The sequence below is a fragment of the Talpa occidentalis genome, unplaced genomic scaffold (genome assembly GCF_014898055.3).
Source record: "Talpa occidentalis isolate TD23 unplaced genomic scaffold, MPIMG_talOcc4v2.1 talOcc4.8, whole genome shotgun sequence".
Lineage (NCBI taxonomy): Eukaryota > Metazoa > Chordata > Mammalia > Eulipotyphla > Talpidae > Talpa > Talpa occidentalis.
The window spans coordinates 75,775,622-75,793,672 of record NW_023605194.1 but is presented as its reverse complement, the minus strand read 5'-3'; the positions used below and the strand labels follow the sequence as shown (position 1 = coordinate 75,793,672).

At 44.8% G+C, this 18,051-nt stretch overlaps 1 protein-coding gene and 1 long non-coding RNA gene across 6 annotated transcripts in view; one reads left to right on the top strand and one right to left on the bottom strand.

The window, feature by feature from the left end:
- The window catches only part of LOC119234446 (uncharacterized), a 32,383-nt gene that overhangs the window by 10,850 nt on the left and 3,482 nt on the right, over positions 1-18,051 (top strand). Inside the window, exon 3 of the long non-coding RNA XR_005122617.2 lies at positions 2,961-3,149. This is a non-coding gene — a long non-coding RNA (uncharacterized LOC119234446). The remainder of the gene's footprint in view (positions 1-2,960; positions 3,150-18,051) is intronic.
- ADIPOR1 (adiponectin receptor 1) lies at positions 1,689-17,236 on the bottom strand. Of its 5 annotated transcripts, none has more exons than XM_037497378.2 (10): positions 17,146-17,236; positions 12,086-12,199; positions 10,417-10,648; positions 8,642-8,758; positions 7,074-7,245; positions 6,404-6,590; positions 4,312-4,499; positions 2,941-3,134; positions 2,483-2,582; positions 1,689-1,965 (listed from the first exon to the last, which is right to left on the bottom strand). In XM_037497378.2, exons 3-10 carry the CDS (start codon positions 10,555-10,557, stop codon positions 1,913-1,915), a joined length of 1,152 nt encoding a protein of 383 aa, XP_037353275.1. In that variant the 5' UTR covers positions 10,558-10,648; positions 12,086-12,199; positions 17,146-17,236; the 3' UTR covers positions 1,689-1,912. The 5 variants fall into 5 exon arrangements, with proteins under 5 accessions (XP_037353275.1, XP_037353278.1, XP_037353276.1 ...); XM_037497382.2 differs by having other exon boundaries at positions 1,928-1,965; positions 2,437-2,582; XM_037497381.2 differs by having other exon boundaries at positions 1,689-2,582.

Below are 18,051 nucleotides of genomic sequence, written 5' to 3'. Positions count from 1 at the left end.
CATTTCATCTGTGGAATGGATTGCTACTTAATTCACAGGGTTAAAGATAAAAAGAAAAAGTGAGGCAAAAGTATAAAGTAGATGCTCAATGAACATTCCCTCTTAGATTCTTTCTCTGGTCCTGTCTACTACTGAAAAAATGAAGAATCCTACACACTTTGTTTCACCAGTTGCTATGAATCTCCTTTATCTCCTCATGTAGAAAATGCAGTTGGGTCCATTGTAGTCCCTTCTTTCTGGCCCTATACATGTGGTTGCAAATGCAGATGCCTCCAGGGCTTAAGCAGCTGACTCCAGTGAGGGAAGCAAGCTATCTAGGGACTTAAAAGCTGGAAAGCACAAGGCCCGTGAAGGTCATGGCTGCTACTGAGCTGCAGCTGATTGGCCCCAGGGTGCAGGCCAAAGAAAACACATGTGTGAATGCTGCAACCTGGAAGTCACAAGTTTGTGATGTTTGTTGTCAGCAATGAAATATTTTTTTAAATGGAAGATTGTTTGGTATTGAATAAAGTACTCATTGCTTATATACAAGAAAAAATAATCATGGTATTGGAACCCTCAGGCAGCGTGCCCTTCTGCTCCCATCCTGTTCTTACCCCTTAGAGGTAGTAGTCATTTTTCTGAATTAACATTTCCTTTTTAAAGTTTTTACCGTTTGTATCCTTAAACTATCATTAGTTTTGCAAATTTCTGAACATCACATAAATGCAGTTGCAGATGTATTCTTCAGTAACTTGCTTCCCTCCCTTTGTTGCTTATTACCATGAGGTCATTTTCACTGGTAGTGTTTCAGCCTAGGAATAAACCAAGATTTTTCTGCTCAACCCTTTTGGACATTTGGCTTGTTGGCAGAATGCTGCTACCACAGAGCTGCAGTGGATCTTTGGGTACAAGTCAGGTTTCTCACGGGCAGTGTTTTTGAGTCTAAATTGTGATCCATGAGTGAGTTATGAAACCATGTAGTGGGGCAAAACCAGCATTTTTGTAGGAGTTCAGATATACATCACTGTGTTGCTTCACGAACCGCATTGCCACATGTGCATCTGCTCTGCGCTTGTCCACCATCCACATGGTGGTCCTGCTGAAGTGCAGGCCCCGCCCCTCCCCACCCCCTACCCCAGCACAAACACACAGTATCAGAGCTTTTAATGTGTGCCAGTCTGGTTGGTGTGCAATGGTTTATCGCTCTGGTTTTAAGTTACATCTCCCTGATTACTACTCGAGGTTGAGAAATGTTTCCTTTGTTGGCCTAGTTGGACTGTTTTTCAGGAGGATTTTTGTTTTTCCAGTTGAATAAACCTGATCCTTGAAGTATACCTGACTTTATAACTCAAAAGGACACCTAAGTACCCAATTAGCTCAGAACTGATTACTGTGGGCCTTATACTTTCTGATGAACAAAACTCATGTGAGGTTGAGTACAATCCATAAAGGAACAGAAAGGCATGGAGTAACCCTTTATGAGACCACTTTACACAAGGCCGTTTTAACAGCACTAAACTCTAAATTCTGTAACGTCTGCAATATGCAGAGAAAAATAAAGCTATATTGAGATGCTAGGTATTCAATCAGACTTATTCACTGGCCTGTGCATGTCAGCTTGTCGATGCCTGTGTTCAAGTTTGTTCCTCAGCAGAATCAGAAATTTTTTACTGGTCTTAATCCTTTGTGTTATGTGAAAATACTTGAGACCACACATCAGATATTTGAATGCCAAGTGTCTTCTGTACTTTAATTATCATCATAGTCTTTGCATCAAGATATATAGCAATGATAGCAGGTTTCTTTTTAAAGCTTAGTATTAAATATTAAATATCTTTCCCCATTTTAATTTTACATTACTCTGCCAAGAAAAAAAAAAATTAAAACTCAAGTTATTTGAAGCCTGGAGACACTTCCATGATTAGCCGGGCTATGTAAAAGTTGGTGGCTTTGTTCTTCCTGCTGTGTGAGCAGATCCAGGCTCTAGAAAGAATGGGACCGGGTTATAATTGTTTCTGAAAAGTGTGCTACAAAAATGGATGGCCTGTTATAAGCCAGGTTACAAAGTAAGGATGGGGTAAGGAAGGGACATTTTCCTCCAGAAACAACTTCTGAAGAGTCCCAGTCCATCATTCTTTCCCCAAAATGGTTGGAGGTCTAAAATCTCAACATGAGCTTCAATGTACTGTCTCTGCAAGGGGACAGCAGTTGCCTTGCCGAGGAGGGGGCCTGCTGAGGGGAGGATGGCTGAGTTTGGCCACTCCCACTCTCCTCAGCTAGGAAAATGGAAAGTTTATTGCCCAGTACCCACTGGGCAAGGTGTGAAAGTGGGCTAGAGCTTGGTCGGTACTGAATTCTCTAAGAGGTTTCTTCTAGAAACAAACAACTCAGACTCTTCCTCTCACTTCAGCAAAGAAGTTATTTTTAAAAGCACTTGGGAAGTTCCTCCTCTACCTCTCAGGTAGGAAGGCTCAGAGAAGGGAGTCATCAGTACAGCCACCTTCTAGGCCATAACGGAACTCCTGAAGGTTGGAGACACCGTAGAAATGGACAAAGGCTGCCGCCACCACCAGGACGTGGAAAATCTGATGAGACTGGAACTGTAGGAATAACAAGAGAAGAGCCTTTAGAATAATGGCAAGGAGAGATCAGAATAATTGGAGAAATAAATCAGAGAAAGTATTTACCTCTTCTAGTTTCTCCTTAAAATGTGTTGTGTTTTTTTTTTTTTTACATTGTAAACGTGATATATTTGTTGTAGAAAATTTTAAAGAGACAGCTTGTCAGTGACACACAAAATGTTACTATTGGTTTCCCCCCCCCTCCGTTTCCCTATGTATACATGTGTACCCCCCAACACTGCATCTTCCCTGCGTCTTCCACCACCTTCTATCCCAACCTTTAACTTTGGGCAGCTCACACACCATCACGGGCCCTGTGGGGGGAGTTCTTTCTTACCCATATGTCAAATTTTCCAGGAAAGAAGCGCTCAGGAATCCGAGCAGCGTAAAGGCCAGCTCCGGTGATGTACATCACAGCCATGAGGAAGAACCAGCCCATCTGGCCCACTGTCGTGGCCTTGACGAAGCCCTCGGCGATAGTAAAGTGCATCGTGGGCACGACGCCACTCAAGCCAAGTCCCAGGAACACTCCTGAACAAAACCAAGGTAAGCTTGTCAAGCAAGGAAATAGAAAAGACTATCTGGAAGACACTGTTACTCCAGAATTCAAATGTTTATGGTAATTAGCTACATTTCGGTGAATAGAACGTGCTAAGGAAATTTAGATAGGTAACAGATGTTGTTTCAACGTCCAGAATGGGGAGAGGGCTGGATAAGGGCTTATACAGTGATTACCTTTTAAAGATCACCAAGAACAAACATCTCCCACTCTCATTTATCTGTTAAGAAGCCTAGGCGAAAATAATATGTCACAATCCTCTGAGTGCTGACTTGGATACAGAACTTAGATGGCAAAGCTTCAGGTGTCTTGCAAGCCAGTGAGGAGTAGGACAGGTTTCCCGCTAAGATCGTAGTAGGCTTACGTAAGCAGGACCCCAACCTCCTGAGTAGATAGCTATACCCAATCCACAAGGTGTCCGTGGCTGCTGGTACACACAGATAAAGCATGAGGGAAGAATGGGCACCTGTCTCCATGTTGCTACACTCTACATGAAAGGAGGTAAGAACTACCTTCTCTATCACTGTAGAAGCCCCTGGTAGGCACAATGCCTAGAAGATGGTCTTTGATAAATATTTAATTCTTTTCACTGAAGGGTAAAACACAACAGGTATTAAAAAGCCTAAAGCGTAGAAGATTAATACTTAATTCGTGTTTTGTTTGAAGTAATAAAGTTTAAAATAAGAGTCTAGATTGGACAACACAAAGATGTTTATGCTTATAGCTATAGTCTTAGTCGTTAACCAATGTTTATGCTCAAGGTATTTTATTCACCAACCCAAGCATTCCATTCCCTTAGTAAAATAACTCTGGGTGTTTTAAATTTAACCCCATGGTTTGAATACTTAGGACTAAGGCCACTAAAATGACAGTGCTTGGTTAATTTTTTTTTAAATAAAACTTTCTCACACCAAATATAAGAGCTCTCATATCTATACTTGCAGCTAACTGACCAGTTGGTAATGATCTGTCCTATTAGCCATCGACTGAAGTCATATGAAACTTAAGGGAATTGAGCTTTGAAAAGTCTTGCAGTTTTGAAAGCTTTAAATACAAATCAAGATTTGGGTGGGGTCCCCAAACTGCAAACCTTAGGCTGCAAACCAAGGTCCAAATACCTATGAGGTTTACACCATGTATTCTACTTACCTGCTCTTGTTTGTCGGTGCTTAGGGGTGGCAAAACGGTCCCACTGTGCCACAATAATGGCAGAAATGCCCAGGACACAGACGATGGAGAGGTAGATAAGCCGTGGCTGGGGGGAGCAGTAGAAGGAATAATAGAGCCAGGGGACAAAGCTCCCCATAATCAAGAGGGCAATCCCTGAATAATCCAGTCTAAAAAAGAGCACCACAAAAAGTGAAATCAGCCAGTGTGGAAGAAATGAAGAACCCCTTTCATTTATTTAACTGGTTCATTCCATTCTCTAGTCCCAGATCTGACCAACCCTAGTCTCACTTGCCATACAACCTATCCTATAACCTGGATTAAAATCCCACAAAGTCAGGCACTTATATTCTTCAGTAGAAATATTCCAAGAAGCCCTGGTCACAGAATTTTAGTCCCCCGCCTTAGTTGTGAACTGCTAGTTGATGCTTCGATCTCACTGGTTCTCAGCTCTGTACTCAGGAAGGCTCTGAATAGTCTCCGTTCCTGCCAGGTTGAATTCTAAAACAAAACTCTTAAGTTGGTATTATTATTATTTTAAAGATTTATTTATTTATGCATACAAGAGCTGGGGTACAGGCCAGAGATGCGGTGTGTGTGTGTGTGTGTGAGAGAGAGAGAGAAAGAGAATTCACCAGAGACAGAGTGGGGAACAGAACAGGTAGACTGACTGAAATACACTGCTGAGGGGAGCAGCGGGTGAGACAGGAGAGGTCTGCTTTACCATGTGGGTTTCTATTTGGCCGGCCGGGGATTGAACTTGTGCTGCAGAGGCTGTAATAGCTTCATAGTGCGGTGCTTAACCCCTTGCATCACCAGGGAGGCCCAAGTTGGGAATATTATTAAGGGTACTGTTTTGTTTCAGTTGACATTTTTCAGGATAAAAATGTGTTCTTCTAATGGGTATTGTTGGGAAAAACACAATAAACCCACCGCCAATCCAAAGCCAACAACAATAAAAACAAACAAACAAACAAACAGAGCTCCAAGCTCGGAGCTGAGAGTATGGAAAGCCGGAGATGGCAGACATCTGGGGCTTCCAGCAACGCATGGGCAGCACAGATAAGCGTGACTTGACAGCTGGGCTAGAGCACCAGCAGACGAAGCACGGAGTACCACGCCTGCTTGACTCTGGCCAATAGGAAGCTAAGATAGCACTTGGTACTTGGTCTCAGAATGCAGCACAATGGCACTACAAGTTTCTTAAGGGATAGTATTGTGCAGGTAGAAAATATATTCCACAGGGCCTCCCCGGTGGCGCAGCGGTTGAGCGCTGGGTTGCAAAGCTGCCCGCGGCCTCTGCGGCGCCGGTTCAATCCCCGGCTGCTCCCCGCCCACCGGAGGAGGGTCCCACATGGCGCGCAGACCTCTCCTGCCACCCGCTGCTCCCCTCAGCAGGGTACTTCGGTCCTTCTGCCTGCTCTGCTCCCCGCTCTGGCTCTGGTGAATTCTCTCACCTTCCCGCGCTTCTGACTGTACCCAGTGCATGTATAAACAAACAAACAGATAAATAAATAAATAAATAAAACATGCCTCTATTAAAAAAAAAAAAAAAAAAAAGAAAAAGAAAATATATTCCACAACTGGATTTCATCTGTTGAGATGGAAGTAGTGAATTTTTTTTTTTTTTAAAGATTTATTTATTTATACAAGCACTGGGTACAGTCAGAAGCGCGGGAGGGTGAGAGAATTCACCAGAGCCAGAGCGGGGAACAGAGCAGGCAAACAGACGAAGTACACTGCTGAGGGGAGCAGCGGGCGGCAGGAGAGGTCTGCGCGCCATGTGGGACCCTCGCCTGGAGGCCAGGAATCGAACTGGCGCTGCAGAGGCTGCGGGCAGCTTCGCAACCCAGCGTTCAACGGCTGCGCCACCAGGGAGGCCCTAAGTAGTGAATTTTTTCATGAAGGATGTAGGAGAAAAGCTTATCACCCTATTATAGTCCCCAAATAGAATGTCTTTCTTCTGGCAAACTGGGGACGTTTATGAGCACTGGAGCTCCCAGCAATCAGTTAACAGTCAGCTCACCAGCTGCATCAATAGTGCCTGGTCTTTACTGACACGCTTTCAACTCACTTGGAAAACGTCCGAGAGACTTTCTCTGAGTGACAATAGACGGTGTGAAAGAGCCAGGAGAAACTGAGGCAAAGCACTGCGCCCAAAAAGAACATCCCAAAAACCACCTTCTCTTGTAGAGGGGCCATGAAGTACATATTTGGTCTGAGCATGGTCAAGATTCCCAAAAAGAGAAACAGCACGAAACCTACAGGAGGGGGGAAAAAAAAAACACCAGAAAGTCTGAGGAAAAAGGGAATAAACGCACTTTGACAGTCTATGGTACTAAATCAGTGAACTACAGGGTGAAACTGTGGGAACTACAGTCTGAAATTTCAGGAAAAAATGGCACCAATCATATAAATCCCAGATAAAACCCCCTTTTTGGGAAATGTTGGCATTTTGTCTTGACAAGGAGAATTTATGAACTAGAAGGAATTGCTTCTATCTAGAGAAGTTGTGCCAGGGATCACATGAGAACATGTAGTTCCAGTATCTTCTCCTGTGGTGAGGCCTCCCTTCCCCCATTTCAAGGATCAGTGATCAAGAATCACCCAAGCTCACTGATAATTTGGAGGAACAGTGCCAGCTACTCATCAATCAGAACAACTTTGCTCTTCTTCCTTCCCATGGACAAAGGTTATAGACTCCCTTGGCATTTAAGGAGACATTTTCCATCCATATCACTCACCAAGCAGATGGGTCCAGATGTTGCCAGTTTCTGTATGGATGCGGAAGATGCTCTTGAAGCAAGCCCGGAAGGAGGGCATGGGTGGCCGATGGCCATGTAGCAAGTAGTCATTGTCCTTCAGCCAGTCAGGCAGCACATCATATGGGATGACTCTCCAGCGTCCCTCCCAGACCTGCGATAGATACGTTCTCTCTCAGTGCGCCTCCAGAGAACCCCCATTTCCCCAAGGCTAAGGATAAAGTAGAGCCATCTAGGAGGAGGCCAAGCAGGCTCTGAATGGCCCCAGGTAATAAGGGGAACGAGCCTGCACCTGGTGCTACCCAAGACATAGCAGGGATAAGGCCAGCACAGTGTGACCCATATCTTAGCCACTTTTAAAAAAAGCCTCTGTTCTTATGTTAGTTACTGGCAGGATCTCCTTTAAGCTACCTGAAATTTCAAAATTAAATAAATATTATGAATGGAAAAAAAGAAATAGAATTATACATATGGTTTTAAAAATACACATTTTATCCCTCATTTGCCCCTCTCTTCCAGGAGCTTCTGGTTGGCCCTGCTCTACCCTTTCTCTCCATTGTATTCTAAAATTATACTAGGCTGAGATGGTCTTTTTAGAGCAAGAATTCTTAATCTAATTACATGGACGATTAACAGAACCCAAGAAGTAGATGGGAATTTGGAAATAAAATTATCTTTTTTTTTTCATGTATCTCTAACTAAAACTTATAAATGTGGACAACAAATCACAGTAATATTAAAACTTGTGACTGTCACCAGTAGAAATCATTATTTTTATACATAAGTTTTGTAGATACATAAAAATTTTTGTAGATATATACTAATTATAAATTTTTTTACAGATTTATTTTTAAATTTTATTTTATTTTATATATTTTTTACATCATTTTTCATTTTTGCACAATGTATGCATTTCATCTTGGTTATAATCCCCGTACACTTCCCACCCCCTTTTACAGATTTATTTATTTGTGTATTCAAGAACTGGGGTACAGGCTAGAAGTGTGAGGGGCAAGAGGATTCACCAAAGACAGAGTGGGGAACAGAAGAGGCAGATCCACTGAAATACACTGCTGAGGGGAACAGCGGGTGAGCCAGGACAGGTCTGCTGTGCTATGGGGGTAGCTCTTTGGCTGGGGATCAAACCAAGTGCACAGCACTCAGATAGCTTCACAGTGCTGTGTCTTGATCCCTTGTACCACCAGGGAGGCCCCTGTACTAATTATAAGTTTTAATGAAGTGCTATGGCTTATTATTAATGCATGTTTATTAATAAAGGAATCCATATTATCACATTTAAATATTCTGATGACTGGAAAAGGGATCAATAGCCCCAATAAAGTTAAGAACGCCTGTTCCAGATGTATTCTGAACACAGTAGGCCATAAAAACTTAGCCTGTCTTTCCTTACATTTACTTCACCTAAGTAAAAACAAAATCCACCCACTGGTGTAAAAGCTCTTCTTCAACCCAGGGCAGGCTTGCTGCTGGGAACACCCAAGCAGGCCTACGGCCCTTCCCCTTCCAGGACACAGGTTATCAGGCTGCACCTTATACACAAACTCCTCCATCTTCTCCATGGCATGGTGGGCCTGCAGGGGAAGCGTCAGCACCCGCACCTCCTCCTCTTCCTCCTGGGGCGCTGGGCATGCTTGCTCTTCTTCTGCCTGTAGGAGAAAAAATGAAGAAAAACCAATCCTAGGAGACATCTCATAAACAATTCCAGATCAGACAGATCCAGAGAAACTCGAACTCAATGCTTTCTGCTCAGTCTCTCCTACACATCAGGCTTGTGATTTTTTTCTCCAAATGCATGGCAGTTGCTGAGTTCACAACACTGTAACTTAAGATTTGTTATACTGTGTAAATGCTAGAAGGTAAGTTTGATTCAGTGCTGAGGAGACAGACTGGTGGGGCTGGCAATGGAGGGACACAGGATCAGATGAGCATACCAGTCCTAGACGTTCTTTAAGTCTGAATGGACCATCCTTATCTCCAGGATAATGGTTATCAATTTTCCCCAGATTCCCCAAATATTTTTCTCTTCCAGATCACTAAAATTCCAAAACAAGGAAAAAGACATTGTGTCTCAGAGATTCCCTTCACAATTTAAGTCTGTACATAGTTCCCTGTTCAGGACTCTGGGGATGATATCATGGCTGAAACTCTGTATCCACAGCAGCTCTCAGGAGCACAGGCCATGCCATGGTGTGCACAGGGGATAGTGCCCGCCCAGCAGGCGGAGAAACCTTCCTCTGGTCCCAGGGCTCCACTCCATAGAGACTGAGAGCCTGGCGGCTCAGCTCCTCCTTTGGGCTAGTCTTTCTCCTGCCGATGGTCTCAGGTAAACAAACGGTCCCTCTTAGATTTTATGATACAGCGTTTCGCTTACCTACCCCAATATCCATTCTTTCTCTCTTTTCTTCAGTAGCAAAGTTCTTGGTTTTATTCAGGGAGGCATTATTGTAATTTTACGCAGATCCAATGAGAAGGGTATATTGCTTCACCTCCAGTGCAGCTGAATATCACATGGAACTAAGTTCTGGCTGAGATATATAAATGGAAGTACTACAGGATGCCTTCAGAAAGGGTGGACCCTTCTTCATCCCCTTTCCTCCTTTTTGGTGGTTAGAATGTAGGTGTGACAGGTAACACATAAAAAATGAAGGAAGAGGCCTCCCTGATGGCGCAAGGGGTTAGGACGCAACACTATGAAGCTATCCACAGCCACTGCAGCATGAGTTTGACCCCTGGCCAGGGAGGTGACCCACATGGCGCAGCAGACCTCTCCTGACTTGCCCCTGCTCTCCTCAGCAGTGTATTTTGGTCAATCTGCCTGTTCTGCTCCCCACTGTCCCTGGTGAATCCTCTCATCGCCCTCACACCTCTGGCCTGTTCCCCAGTTCTTGTATGCATAAATAAATAAATCTTAAAAAAAAAAAAAAGGAAGAAAAATGATGGAGGAGCTTGATAGGTGCCTGAGAGCAGTGAAGCCTCCACATCAGTGTTGGATTGGTTACTTCCAGAATCCTTTTATGTGAGACAGACAGCTGTAAAGGATTTTTGTTTGTTATATGAAACCAAACCAAATCTTCACTGACTGTTTCCTTCATTCAACTCGAAGGTATTTACTGATTACCTACTGGATTCAGCTTACAATGGGAAAAACAAAAAGATAACTAACAGTGTGCTAACGAGAGGGATAGAGATTTTCCCAGGATGCAATGGTTCCCCTTTGGGAGGAGTTGAGATCTTAATAAATGGATTCTGTCCAAGGCCAAAGGAGAGATGCTGACCGAGGGGAGGACTTGGGAAGATGACTCACCTTGGTTGGGTTGGCGATTGCTCGCTTGCCCTTCTCTTCCAGCAGGGGCCCCAGTTCAGCCAGCTCCACTGTGTCGGTGTCTCTGTTACTGGCAGGAGCCCCATTGGCCTGTGCCACCACAGACCCTTTGTGAGAAGACATCTGGCTGGTACCTCAATACACCACGGTTTCAGCTTGGGGGAAAGGTGGGGTCTCTCAGCCCAGGAGGCAGAGATCTCCCTGTGATGGTGACCTTGAAAGTAAACACAAACAGAAGAGTATTTATAGTTGATTCCTCTATTTCTACAAGTCAGTACTGAATAGGATACAGCTAATCAGCCATACCCTGTTTCCAATTCTAATGGCCAATTAATTGCTAGAATGAAATCTTTTCATTGTTCTCCCTCTTTAATGTCACTCTGTGCTCAGAGCCTCACCAATCTTATGCAGAAGGCTAAAAATATAAACCCAGTCACTTATCTTCAAGGGATCTGGGGTTATTGTGCCAAACTGTCACACCCACCTTCAACTCCCTCCCACAGGTATGGCATCTCCATCTGGAGAGGAGAGTCTGGCCTACCGTTCCCAAAGTTGTTCTGCCCAAGAAAGACCTGGATTTGGGCCTAAGGAGCAAAACTATGAAGCCAATACCTGGTTGTAATTACTACAATACCACCCAGGCTTCAAAATGAATTAAATGCCAACTGAACTCAGTGGGGCTTTATCTACAAATGATCAGACAAGTGTGCTTGGTATGCAAAAGGAACTTGGTCATGGGCTAGATACCCAGTGGTTTAGTTTTCTGTAGGGCTACTGGTACTATTATAGGATTATAGCCTGGTTTCAACACTTGGATATCAAACTTTCACCATAATCCCTCTTTCAAGCAAGCGATAACTTACCTGGAAGCAGGAAGCTGAACCCCAGGAGGCAGCCCCTGCCTTGCCCTTTGCCACACACATACCAAACAACCGGCTCAGCAAGAGCTTGTCCAGCCACTGTAGCTCATAACTAAGCCCCACTCATACTAGTTTTTCAGAAACTAGAGACAGGCACATGGATCCTTTAGAAAAATCAGAGAAATCCAGAACTCAGTTTTCTAGGAAAAAAGTCTCAAAACATTTCAGGTTTTCCTGAGTTGGATTTAGGCAGCAATCTTTAATCAGGCCTTAGGGAGATGAAAATAATATCGAAAAGAGGGAGAAAGTGCCCAAAAAGTTTCACTATCTTGTAAGTTACTAGTTCCCGTCACCTCCCTCCTTTGAAGCAGAGGACTTCATTACTCATAGCAGTATTAGTAGCCAGAATATTAGCATTTTCTTGCACTGCTTACCTGATACCCATGGGGCAATACAAAGATGGCCAGGTGACACCAGCATGTGGAGTGGGCTGCATTACAGGAGGGGAAACTTAAGCTCAGGGAACCCAAATCTTTATAATGTGTGGTAAGCATGACTTTGCCCCTGAGGAAGACACTGTCTTTATTTTCCATGGCTCACTATAAAAACATCTTTGACATTTTTATTTTTAATCCAAGAGTAATCACAATTGTGTGTCAGGGATTATAACTGGACACAGGCATGCAGGGGCGGGCAGTCCTCAAATTTCAGACCAGACTTGCTATGCTCAACTCACAAGCACAGCTGAAAGCAACAGGCAAATCTAGTCCAGAGACAAAACAGTAACTCACTGTATGGCAGATCTTTATGTGGTGTCAACAGACAGTTCCTCTTCCTTTAAATGTGCAAGACTCTGACAAGCCAGATGCCAGCTCAGTCATTGCCAACAAAGGAGAACAGGAAACCTTAGGAGATAGAAGACCCAAGGGAGAGAAACATTGGGAAATCTTTTTCAATAGGCTGACCACAAAATATATTTCCCCTAAGTGCAGTACTACCTAATAAACAGCTTAAGAAATAATTTATACTGGAGCAAAAAATATAAATAGCTTTGGGCATCTTGGCGAAGTCTGATGAGGGGAACACACTTAGCTTAGGATACTGATGCCGGTGCTTTAGAAGCAGGCCACTGGGGCAAAAACAAACAAAAACCAAACAACAACAAAAAAAAACAAGTGCCCACTTTCTGGGATATGACACTACATGGAACATAAATTGATACACATCCTGATTTTGGTCAGAACTTGCATTTCAAAATGAATGAATGACTGCAGTAGCATTCCAGCCAGCAAACATAAGATTTACAAGCATAAACGCCTAAATGTCTTCTTAGCTAGGGATTTATGCACTTTTTTCTCTCATGCTTGTGGGCTTTCTCCTGTCCCTTCCCCCAGAGTAAGCCAACACTTTCACTGAATATTTAACCAATGTAGTTAGTACTAGCACCCCCAGGCATTCTAAGGTACTGTACAAAATACAAAGATGAACAAATTTAAGCCACTGTCTTCAGACAGTCTATAATCAGATGGCATAAGGCAATGGCATCTGACCATCTGCTATGGTCAAAGTAAGAGATACAAACTTTCAGTTGAGCAATAGAGTCTGAGATCAGATAGAGACTCCATCTTGGTATTCTTTTTTTTTTCCCCTTTAATATTTATTTATTTATTTATTCATACATACATACATACAAGCACTGGGTACAGTCAGAAGCTTGGGAGGGCGAAAGAATTCACCAGAGCCAGAGCGGGAAACAGAACAGGCAGAATGACAGAGAGGTCTGCGTGCCGTGTGGGACCCTTGCTGGGGGCTGGGGATCAAACCGGCGCTGCAGAGTCTGCAGGCAGCTTCCCAGCCTAGCATTCAACTGCTGCGCCCTCCATCTTGGTATTCTTACTAATTTAATTTGATCTTAAAAGTTTCTATGTCCTCTAGTGTTCACCTAGGATGACCTTGGTCATCATCAAAGTCTTTTCCTTTTTTGTCCAAATCACTTTCTGTGAATTCTTCTGATTTCCTCCTCTCTTAGTAGCTCCTATACCTCCCTTCAGCATCGTCTTCTAGACCCAGAATCACCAAACCTAATGCGACACCCCCATTAACCTAACAAATCTGCCATCAGCTACAACTCATGCTACTAATATGTCAACATGCATTAAAATATATACAGTGGAGGTCAATGCCTTCATAGTGAGCCAAGTCCATTGCTCAGTTTGTTTTTCTAAACTACAGCAGCAACATGGAGACAGAAAAGGGATAGGGATCAGAGGTCTGGCAAGAATGAATAATTCTAGGACCTGAAAACTTCTGATAGAGTGGGCCACTCACAAACAACTGGGAATTATGACAAGTGGGTTTTTTCTCCCTCTATTATATAAAATCAGCACAAACCCCTAAGGTACTAGACTGAGTCTGGGAACACTCAGGAAAGCCAAATATAATTCAACTTTTTACCAGCTTTCTACCAACTTATGTGTTTTAGAGGAAACACATTTCCCCTCAAACTCACCACACCCAATATAGCAATTTATAATTGAGCCAAACTCCACTGAATGCATTTTTGATGGGATTTCTTTAACTCAAGCTAATAAATCTTTACCACTAAGCTTCCCAACTGGATAAACCTGGAATATTAGAGAATAAAGCTGTGGCGGCAGAGAGGTTATTTGTGCTCCTGTAAATAAGGTAATCCAGTGTCAAACTTGGGGAAGGACTGATTCTTAATCACCAGCCAGTTAGCAGGAGAGTTTATTTCCCGTGCAGTTGTTTGAGACATTTATTCTCTGAACCAGTTCCCAAGTTTTCTCGGTTGTCTCACATGCCTTCTCTGGAGTCCAAGCACAACACTTCTTGGAGTTTTTTGCTTTTAATTGAAGTTTATAACATTGTATAGGTTTCACTGTATAGGAAACATTATAAATCAACATCTGTATATATTACATTATTTTCACCACTGAGTTTCCATCTTCAATTTCAAATCTGAGCTCCCTCGCCTCTTAGAAATTCCAAGAGCAGGCTCTATGTCTACTTCAACACTGACCTTTCCCAGTGAAACCAGTCTAGCAGCAAAGACAACACAGTTACATTTTCTCAAAGTATATACTCCCTTTGCTGGGAAAGGTGGTTTCACAGCACTGCTGGGGGAAAATAAGGCAAGGCAAAGACCTATGTTTGAAAATAACCAAAATGCTGTAATGAGGCCTCAGCTTTCCTATCTGATGCCAAGTCTCATTTAAGAGTCTGAAGTGGAAAATCACAATCTAACTTCCTTTGCAACTCTTTTCCAGTAAAAGCTATCCCTACAGAAGAGATCTTTTTAGCCTCCAACAAAAGACATAAGCTTTTCAAATGCCATAACCAACACCCATGTACATGCACACACACAGTAAACAGTAAATAGGTATATGAAAGAGTTCCTATTTTTTAATACCCGGCTTTCAAATACATTACAGATATATGGTCAATACAGTTACACATTTTAATGATCTCTGTATACTTCAGAAAGCCCAATAAAACAAAAGTAAACTAGGTACATGCCTAAAAGCCAATCACTTGGAACTGGTTTAGTTAGAGGGCCCGTTCAAGGATCTTTGCAATCCAAGATAGCTACAAACTTTATAAACATTAATCACACCCCCAACCTTTCTGAGCAGAAAAGGGAATTAACTTTGAGTATAGTGAGAAGTACAAAGCCCCTTGGGCAATATGAGGAACAAATGGGCATTAAGGACAAAATGTAATAACTCTGATAGTATCAGAACCAGAAAAAAAAAAAGCCCACCAAAATTAATAAAGCTCTAGATTAATAAAGCTCTAGACTAAAGATGTTTAGTTCACCAGTGTGATCATAAATGCATGGGTCTTGATAATGCAGCAAGAATGTTAAGCGTTTGTTAGCTTAATATTACAAGAGTAAAAAATTTTCCTAGGGAAATAGAGAACAAATTTACTGACCTATAAAGAAGTGCAAACTCTATCCTTTATCCGGATGAGAATACCTATTGTGATTCACAATAGGTATGTGTGACATTGTGGCTAGACATGAGACAAAGAGTAGTTAGACATGGTTGCTGGCCTATTTTAAGAGGGAAATCATTTTTATTTTCTAACATCTCAAGACTAAATGCCATGAAGTGTTGGAGAAAGTAAGCAGAAAACCTCAATTTTAGTTGGAATGATGAGGAAAGGTTTGTAGAAAATTTTAAGAAAGGCTCTTGATAGGCAGAGACAGAAGCAGGGCATTTCAGGAGGGTACCATGTGTGAACCAAGGCAGACATGAAAGAAAAAGATCCCAGGGTACTTTTTCATATGGGAGTCTTGGAAAGGTAAAATGAGGCCAGACTGCAGAAAGTGAAGATGGCCTAAAAGCCTAGCTAACGTGGTGTACCTTATGCATCAGCAACGGGGAGCATACTGTATTTATGTTGCTTCCTGATACTCATCTGTGATTCTTTCCTACTTGGAGGCAAAGGGGTCGATTAATTTTCTTTTAAATCCCTTGGGAATCATGTGATTTCTTGGCCACGGTGGACAGAGTGCTTTCAGAATTTGCTCTGCAATAAGGGACAATTTTGTGGAGGTCTACCCTAGGATGAACTTTCAGAAACACATCAGGTTTTAAGATTGATTGCCCAAGTGCCAGCCACTATCTGGGAACACATAAGTTATTTCTGGAATAAAGAAACTGAGTGAAGTGGCTGCAAGCTGGGAACTGCTATCCTGACATTGCACTCTGTTTAGCACCGCCCAGTCTAAATTCCTAGTACAGTATAGATAATATAAAAACCTCAGCATCAGCAGTTGCACCATCACAGGTGACCCAATCCTTATCAAGAGAGAAAAGTGGTAAACAGATTCCACTCTTTCATTTCAGAAAAGAATCAGCCATGATCAGCTTTGAGCTTGATTTCTTGATTTGAGTCGTGGCAGCCTATCTCCTGCTGTGTTTTCTAGCCTGTCTTCTAAATACTTGGAGGTAGCACTATGGATAAGTAAAGCATTGTGTGGGTCTCTTATTGCTCCTCTGACACCTGAAACTGTGTAAACTGAAATTCGCCTGGTCAGTTTCCCATTCACCCCCGAAGCACCAGAAACTGTGATGAAACATCTGTTTTTTTCCCTGAAAAACTGAAGGCTTGAAAACCCCAAATCCCAAACACAAGCTGGCAAACATCAATGTGCGATTTCTAAGTGAAAGAAAATTTCGTTTTGCTGCAAAGTAGATTTTGCTCAGTTTCAGCTTCTGAACTACCTTAAGCCAGTCAATTGTCCACCAACGTCCCCTCCTCACCCGTCAAGGTGGTGGGGGGGCCACGGTCACCGTGGACCTGCCGGTCGAGGAACCTTAGGGCTCCGCAGGCCACCGAAGGCGTGGGCTCCCTGCTGAGAGGCAGTCTAGGACCCAGGCCCGCATCCCCCTCCTCTCCAAGCTCGCGCGGCGGCCTCCCGAGCAGGCTCAGCTCTGGTCTGTCCCGTCCGGAGTCAGAGCCCGAATCCGTCTCCACCCCCGGCGCGGCTGGGAACACAAGCACTCACCAGGGCAGCCGGCAGCCGGGGCACAGCAGGGGACGCGCAGCCCGGTCCTCCGCACTGAAACTGCTTCAGAAGCCGCCTCGGAGGCGGCGCGCAGTAGGAGGGGCCGGAAATGTTTACAACCCAGACCCCTGGGTTTGTGGGGGGAGCCCGGCCGTCTCCGAGGCAGGGGGTCTCGGCCCTCGGGACTTGTGAGCGGGTCACCTCCCACCCTACCCGGCTGCCCAGTCTCTGGCCCCGGCCGAAGGTCCTCGGGGGTCCCCGCGCTCCGGCCGAGTTCCGCCCACCCGCTCGCGGCGTCCGCCCCGGGAAACTCACAGTCGGGCGGGAGGCTCTGCTGGGGGCCGCGGTCCCCGGCGCTACATCCCGCGGCGTTGGAGGCGGCCTGCGGCCGAGCGGCCCCGGATCGTCAGCGCCCTCCCCGCGCCGGAAGGGGCGCGCGACCACACGGCGTCACCTCCGCGGCCGCGTCACCTCCTCCCGCGCTCCTCGCCCCGCCTCCCGGGCCTTCCCCCCGCGTCCCCAGCGCGGCCGCGCCCCGGCCACGCCCCCGCCGCGGGCCCGCCCCTCGTCGCCCCGCCCCCGGGCTGGGGCCGCCCGCGCGCCCAGGGCCCCGCGGCAGGCCCCGCCTCCCTGCTCCGCGCGGGTGGTAAAGTCGGCTCGGCGCGGTCTCGGGAAGGACCACGCCCTGACGCCGCGAGCCGCGCTGCGCGGAGGAGCAATTTCTGGGGAGCAGGCCCGACCGCGCGGAGGAATGCCCGATTCCCCGCCGCGCGCCTCACCCTGCGCCGCGGCTGTACCCGCACCAGGCGTTTTATCTCCCAAGCGCTTACCCCTTCTGCAGCCCCACCGCCCCTTCCTCACTGTCACAGGTCATTATTGAGGACCTATCATGTGCCAGACACTGAGCTAGACTTCGTTTTGACTCCTGTTATTAGTTGTTAGAATCGGGTATTATTTCTTGCTTGAAAACTCCCTGTTCCAGCGCTTTTTTTTTCTTTAAGATCTTTTAAAAATATAATTTATTTTTGTGTATGAGAACTGGAGTGTAGGCCAGAGATAGTGTAGCAGAGCAGGCAGATCTACTGAAATACACTGTGGAGGGAAGCAGCAGCTAGACGGGAGAGGTATGTTGCGCCATATGTGGGTCAGCTCCCTGGCGGGGATCGAACTCAGGAACTCAGGCAGCAGAGGGGATAGCACCGAGACTTAACACCTGGGACA